The sequence below is a fragment of the Mytilus trossulus genome, chromosome 8 (genome assembly GCF_036588685.1).
Source record: "Mytilus trossulus isolate FHL-02 chromosome 8, PNRI_Mtr1.1.1.hap1, whole genome shotgun sequence".
Classification (NCBI taxonomy): domain Eukaryota; kingdom Metazoa; phylum Mollusca; class Bivalvia; order Mytilida; family Mytilidae; genus Mytilus; species Mytilus trossulus.
In genome coordinates, this window is record NC_086380.1 from 51,183,528 (window position 1) to 51,197,197 (window position 13,670).

Here is a 13,670-nt window from a genome sequence, read left to right on the forward strand (position 1 = left end):
AAACTTGTGTTAAGTGTAGAAAAGTAAAATGCTTTTATACTATACACAACGTATAGAGTAACCAATTTATGATGGTGTCCATAAAAGTTGGTAAATGAGCTATTGAAAGAGGGACGAAAGATACCAGAAGGACAGTCAAACTCATAAATCGAAAATAAACTGACAACGATATGGCTAAAAACGAAAAGGACAAACAGACAAACAATAGTGCACATGACAAAACATAGAAAACTAAAGAATAAACAACACAAACCCCACCAAAAACTAGGGGTAAGCAGATCCTGCTCCATATGTGGCACCCTTCCTGTTAATTATGAGATAACAAATCCGGTAAATAGTCTTATTCAGAAGGTCACGTTCATGAAAGGGAAGGGGAATGTAGTTACGACGTAAGGAACATTAAATATCATTTGGGTAACGTATTAATTATGGTATATAATGTCTGGGACTATAATCTATTATAATCCTAGTACCTTTGATAACTAACTACTAACTAGTCCCAGGAAATAATGTTGAGGGTTGTAATTCCATGAGACAACTACACACAATACATACAATTGGAATAATTTTGTATTTATATTTTTTAGATAATTTTTGCGAGCATGTACTAAATAAGTAAATATTTACTGAGCATGCTGAGTTGACATCCCTAGTTAAAACTGACATTATCTGTATTCCTGAGCTTGTACATGTATATCTTATCTTGATTTCTTTCAGACAGGGTTGTATCATACAAGGAAGTTATTCAAACCAAGGATTCCAAGTTTTATAGTTGACGTTATCCTTTTGAAAACTTAAAGGGGGCATAACAATTTATATGAACTCTATAAAGTGTTATAATCGTAACCACCATCCAAACCTCTTTTCCTGTGATCTTATATTGGCCAATTATACTTATCACCGCATATGAACTATCACACGCAACACATGAGTGCTACCAGCAAAGCAGCATCTGTTCACTTTTCAGGGCACCTGCGATAACCTGATTGTTCGTGAGGGTCTAGTTACTTAGTCTCTATTTTTCTATGTAGTGTTTTGTAGTTTGTTGTTCGTTCTTTATGTCGTTTTGTCGTGGTTCCCATGACTGTGTGAGTGTTTCGACCTATCAGTTCAAACATCAGTTTATATTGACTTGGTCGTTTTAGTTTACTATTCGGAATCGGTATGGCTCATTGTTAAATGCCTTCGGTGACCTCTAGTTATTAACTTCCATGTCATTTCGTCTCTTGTAGACAGGTAGTTGTCTTTTTGGCTATCATTCCACAAATTTTTTACTATTGTTTGATAAAGTTTTATTTTGATTAGATAACATGATTTTGTAATTGAAAATGAAATGATTAGCTGTTTTCAAATTACAAGCTAATTTGATATTGACATAGTTTTATGAAATATAATACACTTTTTTTGCAATACTTGCCGCAAAATGATTTACATATGATGTTCATTGTCCATCCCATACATTCTTTTATTCGCCTTATTCGAACAACTCAATGGGAGTTAAAGCTTAACATACCCTTACTTATAATAAATACTATAGATTCAAAGTGAAAGACACAAAGTAGAGTGAAATCAAAGACTCTGTAACTTTTCTATATAAACAATCCTGATAACAAATAAAGTACATACCCTATTTCCTTGATTTAGATCTAAATCTGTTCTTTTTAGTAAACATTGCACTACGTCGGACTGTCCATCTCTAGCAGCTAAGTGTAAGGCATTATCACCTATCTGAATTTAAAAGTTGGCAGTTTTCAAATCATGTACACAAAACATGAACGACTTTACAGTAAATTATACTTTAAAGATAGTGTCAATAAGAGAAACTAAATAACATTTAGCCACCAACGATGTCATCATATAAATTAACATGTTGAATAAATCCTTAATCTTATAAATTTTGATTTTTAAACAGCTAATGAACGGACACAATTGGTGTCCATGAGTTTTAAATTATCCAAACAAACAGGGATTTTAATTGAAAACAAAAATTGATTAAGTTTGCAATTTTACAACTTATCCAATAATGTCTTGGAACATCTGATTGATATCTTCCGTTAAACACATTATTATTCAGATTTTAAAATTATAGATTGGTGATTTTATTCCAAAAATCATAATGGTTACATAGTAATTATTTTTCATGATAATGCTTTGTAGGATCAGCCGGTCTATTCGTTGAAGATTTGTGTTTACAGCGAAAGATCGGTTATATTAGTTTCAGTTAATATGACGTAAATCGATATTATTAGTTATTTTGAAAAGGGACTCCTCGCATACAGTGCAGATCAAGCATACATTTAAAAAACACAGTTCACCTGCAATTTATATAAACGCCTCGTTTACTCAGCATTACATTGAACTTTCTGTTGATATAAAACGTAAATGTGCGTTCACTTTTTTGTTTCCATCCGTGTTATAATGGAAAACAGAAACCGCGCGTTTACACAGTTTGTGGTGGCATCAATGATACGATGATTATTCATACGAGTGTATCACATAATCAGCAAAGATAAACTCTAAAGATCTCCATGTTGGCGTAATGTGTAGTCGTTTTCGTTATTAACACTTTTGAAACATTAGGATGCATACTGTTGCATATACATTCAGTAAATAAATCAATGATTGCTAACATATTCTAATTATTTGATAATGAGACCGATTTATCTGTTCATATAGAAAACTATATGACTTTGTATGTATTCAAAATCAATAATTTTGATACATCGAGATTGACTGTTCTAATTACCGAAGTGAACAAAGACATAACACGACGGGTGCCGTATACGTTGCAGGAAATGCTTACCCTTCCGGAGCACCTGATTTCCCTCCCGGTTTTAAGTGGAGTGCGTGTTGTTTCTTAATTATTATTTATAACTGTTGATGTAAATGTCCTTTGGTTTTGTGAGTCTTTGTTTACTCCTTGGTTTTGATTGTTATTGTCTAAATACAACCTGAACATTATAAGTCTACATCTTCGTCGACATAAACAAAACCTTCAAATAGTTCTTATTCGTTACTAAATGCCGGTATTTTAATTCAGTATTTTAGGTAACTCAGGATGGTTTCGTAAATTTAGATATAATAAAAAAAGATAGGTTACTGGTTGGTCAAAACAGTGGCGTAATTTGATAAAAAAAAATGTCCTGATTTTGTCTTTTCATTGAAATCATATTTTTGTATAAGTCAATATTAACAAAAGTACATAGATTTGTATTATTTATCATGTGAGCAGTAAAAGTCTTCGTATTATAACATTCTTGCCGTGAAAGAACTCTAAATAAATCTTCTTTTAATTTCAAAGTAATCAATAAGACATCTGCACATCAGTATTTTTTAAATTGCAAATGATTATTTTATTTGATTTAAATGTTAAAAATTTAATAATAAATTGTTTTTGCAGGATATATTTATATCTTTTTAATACAGAAAATCTAAAAGATTTCTGTCACTTATTATATTGATTTATTTCTCTTTGTATTGTCAAGTACAATATATCATTTCTGTAATTATTTTATAGCGAGTTTTTTTTATTAATCATAGAGTTATGATTTTATTGTTGAAATGTAAAGATTTGTTTCATTGCGGAAATTATCAAACTTCCTTGTGAACTTATCTCCAAAATAAAAAGGAAAGGGTCATTGGTAATTTGCCTTTTGGTTTACATTTATGAAATGTACGTTTCACAGATGACGTTTTTATTGTTGCATGAAATGGGGCTACATTTGTACATTAATGAATGATATATTATAGCTTATGATGCTTAAAGGTAAACCAGATATAAATTTGTTTTTAATAATTTATTATATTTTTAATGGACTGATAGTTGAGTACTTTTTTCGCCTAGTAATTAAATATGTAATATGTAAGAATGAGTTGTTTTACTGTTCATACCTAAAAAAATGAAATCCAAACGGAAAGTCCAAATCAAATGGCAAAATCAAAAAGAAAGGAATTTAAGTTTAAAATTGCAAAAGTTATTCTCTGCATCTTCCTCATATAGTATCTGCTGTTGGTAAAATTCTGTTTTTTGGGATATTTTGTTGGTTTTTTTTTTTGTTTGATAGATTAAAACAAACTGAGAGTTCTATATGTCTGTGATTACTAGAATTATGTCGACAACCATCAAAAGTGTCAAAATTTCTATTTTTTATAATGTTGATGTGCTGACCTAATTTTTGTAATTGCTTATTATTTTTGTCAGCTCTTTAATAAAGAACCATGTTTGTTTTTCCTTTTTGTAAAATAATGACTACTCAAATACAATTATGGATGTTTTTACACAAATGTTAACTTATTTCAAGTAGACAACAATGAAAAGTGTAAACATCTTTTCTTATTCTCTATAAAATTCTTAAAATGTAATAACCTGACCATTGAGTAACGTTTACACCTCGAGCTGAATTGATTGACATAAATAAAGGCAACAGTAGTATACCGCTGTTCAAAACTCATAAATCCATGGACAAAAAACAAAATCGGGGCAACAAACCAAACCCGAGGGAAACGCATTAAATATAAGAGGAGAACAACGACACAACACCGAAACGCAACAGCACACAGAAACGGACCAAGCAACAGACAATACACCACGAGAATAACAAATATAACATCAAAACCAAATACATGAATATGGGATAGACAAGTACCGTGCCACGTCTTAAAGGGAAGGAACTAATGTTTGAAATTTACTAAATTTGCTTAAGGTGCAAATATTTTTTCATTATCTAATACATTACATACTGTATTGTGACTTTGTTCTTTTTAGTATTTCAAGGTGGAAAATACATTAAATTGGAAGTCTTCGATTAATGAAATTGATATTGATAACAACCAAAAGTGCCAATATTTCTTATATAGATATAGGAAGATGTGGTGTGAGTGCCAATGAGACAACTATCCATCCAAATAACAATTTAAAAAAGTAAACCATTATAGGTCAATGTACGGCCTTCAACACAGAGCCTTGGCTTACACAGAACAACAAGCTACAAAGGGTCCCAACATTACTGGTGGAAAACCATTCAAACGGGAAAACCAACGGCCTAATCTATATAAAAAAGAGAAACGAGAAACACGTATAAATTACATAAACAAACGACAACTACTGTACATCAGATTCCTGACTTAGGACAGGTGCAAACATTTGCAGCGGGATTAAACATTTTAATGGTACCAAACCTTCTCTCTTTTTCTGAAACAACAACATATTATCACAACATAGAAAAACACACTAAAAAATATCAATTGGCAGGCTTAACTCAATGAAAAAACGTAAATTAATACACTATGAACGAATAAATTTGATCTGCGATATCTGAATGCAAATGCACAGCTTATAAAATATAAGGGACGAACATTCAAGGCCAAAAAGCAAACAAACAAGTCCAAACAAAGCCATGGCAAGACACCACTGCGAAATATTTAACTCTTCGAAAATAATCACATTTGAAAAAAAAACAGGTTTTAATAATACAGGTAAATCTTGAAGTTGATACAAAGAAGAAGTGAAAATTAGAAGATATTCCAAATTATCAAAGCTGGTATATAGACAAGATCCATATTAATATAAAATAACAAAAAAAGCATTATTAACAATATCAACAGGTCGAATTTACCAAAAAAAATACAATTTGAGAGTACTCGCAGTTACTGACAGCTCATTAAGTAGGCTCGCGGGTATAAGATTTTCAAAAAAACATAAAATGTTACAAAAGTCATTCCAAAAAATCAATTTGTGTTGGCCCGAGGTGATTTTTTAAATGGAGATATCATTGCAAAAGCTCCAAATTCTCTCCCTTTGGTGCAAAATGCCATTTTTTGGTATTAAAATTGAAATATCTTTTTTAACTCATCGGTGACCTATATTTTTTATTGTTGTTTTCGAATAAGCTGTACATAAACCCAATTATTGTAAAATTTTTGCGTTTTCTGTAATTAAGTTTTTTTTTTAGTTTGATATTACCTCTTTTTCTCCTATCAGTTCAGCAGAAAATATGTACTTTTACAAACATGTATGCTTCTTTCGAAGACAGATTGCGAGCGTAAATGGAGGGTGACACCATTTTATATTTCATTTTTCTATTAAGTAACATATAAAGTTCATTTACAGAAAAATAAGGCGAAATCCTATATTAAATTTAAAAAAATTATTAGACCCGCGAGCCCCCTTAAAAGCCAAAAACATTAATAATGAAAAATCACGCATCAGAGACTAAAATCAACTTAAAAACATCCCAGGGATTTAGTGTTTTAACGTCACGAACAGTCAGAGAAGACATGACAAACCTGTGCATTGCCAAAAATAAATATATTGTAAGCTAGTAGTAAAGTAAATTATATTTCTATTTCATATGCCCGTTTTTCAGATATTTTTTCATGTGGAGTATTGAAATCCTTGCCTAAGCTAGTCGACCAAAATTTGTCATATTTATCTAATTGCCTACCTGAGTTCTGTGTGCGTTCGAAAGCAAAGAATACCAAAAGAAAATATTCATATGCATTTAACAATTTCTGTAAGTGCTGTAATAACTATTCTTACGTCAAACCTTTACCAGCATCAGATTTCTATGTTTCATTGTACTTAATACACTTATCATAGACATTTAATTCGTATTATAAGGTTGAAGAAGCATAATATTCAATAAGCTGGGCTCATAAACTAGCTGTCTATCCCAATCCGTGTAATTCACAGTTGTGTATATCGGTTAAAGAAGGAGCTCATAGAAAGATTGGATAATGTTATTGTACATTAAAAAAGAACCAATTGCGCCAGATATTTTAAGGAAAATTGTTGATAAATATGGTCAATGTAACAATCTTATAAAATTATAATGTGTTGTATGTGTCGTATTAGCTATGCAGGGTTTTTAAGATTTTCCTAAATGGTATATTTAAAAAGATCTGATTTAAAATGTAGTGATACACATGTCTCTTTGCTCATACAGAAAAGCAAAACTGATCATTATAGAGAAGGCACACAGGTTTTAATAGCTAGAACAGATACAGAAACATGCCCTGTTAGTATGTTGGGGAAATATTTATTATTATCCAATATTGACGCATCATCTTCAGATAATATATTCTAATCCATGTATTTATGTGAAAAATCTAAGTCTTATGAACTGAGATGTCTTAAACCTTTATCATTTATCAAGTCCAAATTTGGATTACATAGCTTTAGATCAGATGGAACTACTGCAGCTGCATCAGCTAGCATTCATTATAGATTATTTAAGAAGAATGGTAGATGGGCTTCAGATAAAGCAAAAGATGTCTATGTAAGAGAAAATATTAAAGAATAACTGACTGTGTCTAAAAGTTTGGGAATATAATTTTCAAAAATATACTTTATATATGTATAATTCTTTGTTCAGATCTTCTTGGCCTTTTTTGTCTTTCGAAAGGCTGGTACAGCTGGAGGCAGACTTATCCTATTTATGTGTTGTTTAATTTATTAAATAATTTAAATTCGTTTGAGCTGACGAATTAGAATATAAAAATATTTATTAAAGGTGTTAAGTCACATGACGTTGTAACGATCAAGTGATTTTTTTTACTATAAACAAGTGTGTGTGTTTATATCAAGCACATGGTGTGTGTTTACGTTTAATTTGATTGGATGGCACATACCCATAATGCAGGGTTTACGGGTATATGCCCTCATGATTTTCGTGAAAAGCATGATTAAGTATTACTTAAGGGGTTAGTCTTAGAAAATAAAGTTTGCCTATAGTTCAACGTAGTAACATTCGTTATTATGTTTACCCAGCCACCCACCCATCCTTGTATGAGATGATTACCGTCAATGGGAGTATATACATATATAACATTATATCTAAAACGTTGTTACGTACAAGAGCGAATCGTACAAGTTGAGATATATATATATACATGTCGTGTACAAGTTGCGATTTTGTACAGGTTATAACATGTACAAAAATATTGTACATGTTATAACTTGTATGATGCAAAAATACAAGTTATAACATGTACAAAAGTACCTCATACATGTTATAACCTGTACAAAATATTGCTTAAAAATGGTTTTAACTTGTACAAAATTTAAAATAAATCTTAAAGAAGTAAAATATACATTTAAATTCACCAATGCAGAAAGAACAACAATAAATAGGTCAGAACGTGTCTTTTTCTGTAAAGGAAAATGATCACAAAGTTTTAGAAATATGTGTTTCATGAATAATGTTGGCAAAATGTATTTTCATGTAATTGTATGTCTTATGCAGTCCATCATGGTTGTAAATTAGTGAGAAACTATTTACTAAAAGCTTGCATTCCTCAATGACAATTACATTAAATACTAGTTTCTAAATTCTTCCAAAAAAATTAAGAACGATTCTTAATAATTTTGGCAAATACTCCTCCCTCTCGTTTTTATAGCATGCAAAGACTAAAACAATGTCTTATATGTTTACTCTGTAAAAGCAAGAGAGAGCTGAAATAGTTATCATTGGAACCTTTCATTATCAATATCTTTGGATCTACTCTTCAACATTTTTGGCCTTCAGCATGACCTATGTAAATTTATAACTCACTTTTTGTTTATAAACTATAAGATCATTGCATGAGGCAAATGTCATTGTGATGTTTTAAATATATATCCTCTACTTTGAAAGCATTTATTTGTAGCCTTTGGATGTTGTCTGTTCCATTGGTGGGTTGTTGTCGTTAGAAACATACCCGATTTCAATTCATAATTTTATTTGTAGACACATCTTTCCTGGATATCCTCTTATGTCTTTTAGTGTCAACTAGAATGAAAGTATTTTACTATTGCCTTCAAAGTGGACACTCACAATTATAATTCATCAAATAAAGATATGTCCATAGATAGTCATAAGACGATCATAAGACATGTCTTAAGATATATATCTTATGACAGGTCTTAGGAATGCTTCGTAATACCGACCCCTGTACATTAACTGTATCAAAAAAAGGACAAAACAAAAAACAAAAAGTTATGAAAATGGTATCTGTTGCGATAATAGAAAAATATCCTTATTTTTCGATTTTGTACAAGTTAAAACCATTTTTAAGCAATATTTTGTACATGTTATAACATGTATAAGGTACTTTTGTACATGTTATAACTTGTATTTTTGCATTATACAAGTTATAACATGTACAATATTTTTGTACATGTTATAACCTGTACAAAATCGCAACTTGTACACGACATATACACCGTAAGATAGTGACAAGGGAACGTCACCATTTAAAGATGGATAATTTACGACAGGAAATGAAAAATCATCTCTTTTATCATACATTTTAGTATTAAGCTTTCCGTTTATGATAAAGATATCAAAATCGCGGAGAGGGCAGTGTTCATTGTTAGTATTAGGTTTATTTCAAGTAAGTTCAACAGGATACATTTCTTTAGTATATATACTGAATTCGTCATTATTGAGAACTAATATATCATCCATATATCTAAAAGTATTATTAAATTTTTGTATCAGATGTTGTTTCGATCGGTCTTTGCTGATTTTTGTCATCAATTGTAACGCATAGCAATGCAAAAATATGTCCACAATAAGTGTTGAGCAGTTAGTCCTCATTGGAACTCCGATAACCAGACGATATTCGGAATCTCCAAAGCGTACCAATTTGAACGATATTTTAAACACATTTTATCAAACAAATATTTTTCAAAATTTTAAAACGTGTTCACATTGTATAGCTCATGCGAGTGCACTTGACTTCAATCTCTATTGAATAGGATTGTCAGTTTTCTCATCGAAGGTCGGGCACACCGGCTTCTCCACCAATAAAACTGGCCGCCAAAAATTAGCTTAAATGTGGTGCTTAAACACGAACAATCAAATCGAATCACAATGTATATTTCCATGGAGAATTTGATTTTACAATGTGTGTGCTTATATGAGTGAAATCATCAGATAAAAGACCGGGAAGAAATTTAAACTGAAATTTTCATCATTCAATCTTGTTTTAATGATACATTGTCTTTTGTTTCCCCAAGCTTAATAAACGAAATTATGCAATTGGAAAATGTATTGAACAGATCATATGATTAATTGAGCTCCGGTGTACAAAGAGTACTGATTTATTTATATTTGTACAAACTGGCAACTGACTAATAGACTAAACATTTTATTTTGAACATAAGTATAAATAATGAGAAGATGCAGTATGAGTGCCGAGACCACTCTCCATCCAATTCATGTGTGAAAGGTAAACAATTATAGGTCAAAGTTAGGCCTGCAACACGGAGCCTTGGTTCACATAAAACAGCAGGATATTAGGGGCCGCAAAATGACTGTTGTAAACCGTTCAAACAAAAAAAAGTCTGAATAGTTTCGTCTTAACCGTGTTATAAGAGGTATTAACTTTAACGACAATCGCTATAAATATGTTAAAGGAATAACTGTTGGAAATGTATTATTTAAATGATATATCAAAAATTAAAATAAAGAACATAGATTACCTTTATGTAGGTAAACAAAATACCATACACGCATACTAATTTAAGAGTACTGTAATTTATTAAGGCTGAATAGGTCAAATGAGGTGATACATATACACACAGTAGCTTCTCAGTAACAACTAAAACAGGTCATCTTTATTCTTTATTTTAATGTTCGCCAGATAAATGATGTTCTCTCATAAAATGATTCAAAGTATGTTTCTGTGTTGACACCATATATTCCATCGAATTAAGCCAGAAACAATCAACAGATCTATCCCATGGTATTTGAAATAATGGTTGGTATGTCTTTGACATATTCCCCGTTTCTATTCTCAATTTTATTTTTAATTAGGGTCGGTTGAGAGAAGTTAACGACACGAGATATTATATCAGCTCCCCAATTACGATTTTAGCATTAATCTTATGCTAAAGCAATATTCCAGCAGCGCCAACATGTGAAGAATATACATGACATATTTACCAGATTATAGGATATTCAAAAGCTTGCTTTTTATATCAATATTTGCGTCATAAAGAGTCGGTGATACACGGAAACCTTTAAACCAAGTATTCATAGCTATAGGGTCATCCTTTGAAAGTTTAACGGATGGAAGCATGAGTTGGGCGACTGTTATTGGATATCTGGTATTGTAGAGATTGTGGTCAATCTCTATGTTAATATCAACATTTTGATATAATTAAATCTTTTTCTGTGTAAATTACTCAAGTGTTTTCTCACAAAATACATGACTTTTTTATTCAGCAAATAATAATTACAGTATTTTAAAAGCATTACAGTATTTGACAGACACAACGGTTATGTATAACGTTTTTGTAAGACGTTTTCATGTTTGAAAAATAATTATCAGCTGATGAGTTCGAATTTGTTTTGACCGTTCAGAGTTCCCCTTTTATACGCCAACGAATACATATAATTGCGAGTAAAAAAATAGGTCGGAAACGTTAAATGTTAGAAATGTGTATCACTGTCTACACGTACGTAAATATTGATATACATTGACACCAATTTAGCTATATAAAGCAGGGGAAAAGCTTTGTTTGTTTGTTTGGTTTATTTTCTATGTCATGGCGTTGTCGTTTTACTTCGCATTATAAGTTTTGATTCCCTATAAAATATTCCAACTCTTTTTTATAGCAATTTGTTTTTTCTACGATAACACATTTAGTAAATTGCTATGTTATTATTTGAATGAACTTTCCGCGCTATTTATTCCTTGATTCACAAAACTGTTTTTTAAATACATTGACACAATTTAATGAAATATGCTATTTAATTTGAGCTAAACTACCTATGAAAGTAATATGCATGTTATTATCAAATTTTTACTCATTTGATTCATTCGCCAAATTCCTTTTGAACAGTTCAAGATAAGCAAAATATGCATAGTCATTCACTTATTATAATGGGATATGATCTAAGGCTCGGTGAAAATGATCGGATAGAAACTACAAAAATTCACAAGAAAAACAAGTCTGCAGTAATATGTGTTAGAGTTGAAATAAATAAGCATATAACTAATCTTAGTAAAAATCACCTTCCATACCTCATTTACTTTATTTGGATCTGTTACTGTTTTTTCTATTAAGACTTGCACTAGTTTGAGATTTCCTTTTAATGAGGCTAAGTGTAAGGGAGTGTTACCGTCCTGAAAAAAAGATTGTTTGCATTGTTTGCATTATTAGGAAAAAGTAGATGAAATTACGACTTTATTACACAAAATGAGAATTGGAACATCAAAAGATAAGTTACCTACTAAAGTTGATGACTACCTCTGATAATGTGTATTGACATTAGATTATAAAAACAAAATGGAAATTACAGTTGTGTAAACTTAATTCTTCGTGAACATGTTCTAAATTCACAGCAGCATTATTCAAATAAAAAAAAACTTTGTGAATATGTTAAAAGTATTTTTTTAAAGACCTGTACAAGGAATTTTAAAAGATTTTTTACAAAGCAAAGTAAAGTGAAAATGATAGCCATTTAGTCTACTTATAAACTAAAATCAAGAAAAATAAACTATATTTTGGAAATGTTTCCAAATATCAAACAAGTCAGTGATAATACTATAAACAGATTTCAGCTCTATGAACCTCATGCACGGGAGACTATTAATGATCAAGAAGATGACGATATGTGTGAATATTTTTTGTCAAATCTACTGTTCCTTAACAAATGTATATCAAGTTTAATGTGACAACCAATCAGAATACTCAAGCTGTATAAGTAGATTTACAAGATCAACAAGGTGACTGTTTCATTCTGATGTAATGAAATAACCCTTGTTGACAATTTTCAATTGTTAAAATTTCAAATCAGAAAAGATAAGAAGATTGTGTTATATTTTTTTACATGCTAGTCAATCGTAATCAGATTGCCTTGAAGCACAAAACAACTAACGATTATTCATGTCTTCAAGTTCCGACAGGTTGTTCGCCCTTAACATTACCGTATCGACAGGTTGTAAGATAATGATGACTCATAACTGTATAGTAAAAAAGTCGTAAGTAATGTTTTTATTTAGTAAAAAAAAATACTGTTTGTGCCGATAATAAGAATTTTCAAAGATTACCTTATAACTATTTGAGAATAAGTGTATTTTAAGAATCTGTAAGTTTACTTCGGTCTTATCTCAATTTAACGAAATCCATGACTCTCTACATGTACTAGTTATACATTGATTACGTCAATTGATTCAATAGAAACGTCACTACAGGTACAATGCGGGTTGCGGAACAATAGAAAGGAAAATCATCGTTAAAAATAGGCATGTTAACAAATGGGAAATTTTGTAGACATTTGTTCATTTAAATTTAAGACCCGGAAGTCTGACGACAAATTCGCATTATAAATAAAGAGTACTCAATTTGTTTCGCAAAACTATTATCAAGGTAACAATAAGAGTCCTTATATAAATCAATAACATGTAATTCAGATAAAAAATTGCTGAGTTCAGCCTTTAGTTGTGTTTCAAACAATACAAAAAAGTATCTGTACAAATAAAGTCTGCTCAACAATTTTCACAAATTTAGACGTTTATACATATGCGAAACATTTATGCATATCGCAAGTTTATTGCGTTGTTGTTTCACATTTACTGTAAACATGTCAATATATTGAATGGCTAAAGATCCCACAAGACTCAAGTGCCAATTAGGATGAAATATAATAACATACCACATTTTGCGCATTAAAGTCTGC

General features: G+C 30.7%; 1 protein-coding gene across 1 annotated transcript in view; it reads right to left on the minus strand.

Annotated features, from left to right (window-relative positions):
* The window catches only part of LOC134727743 (ankyrin-1-like), a 67,515-nt gene that overhangs the window by 31,273 nt on the left and 22,572 nt on the right, over positions 1-13,670 (minus strand). The window contains exon 3 of the mRNA XM_063592130.1: positions 1,627-1,728. Coding sequence (XP_063448200.1) covers positions 1,627-1,728 — 102 coding nt within the window. The remainder of the gene's footprint in view (positions 1-1,626; positions 1,729-13,670) is intronic.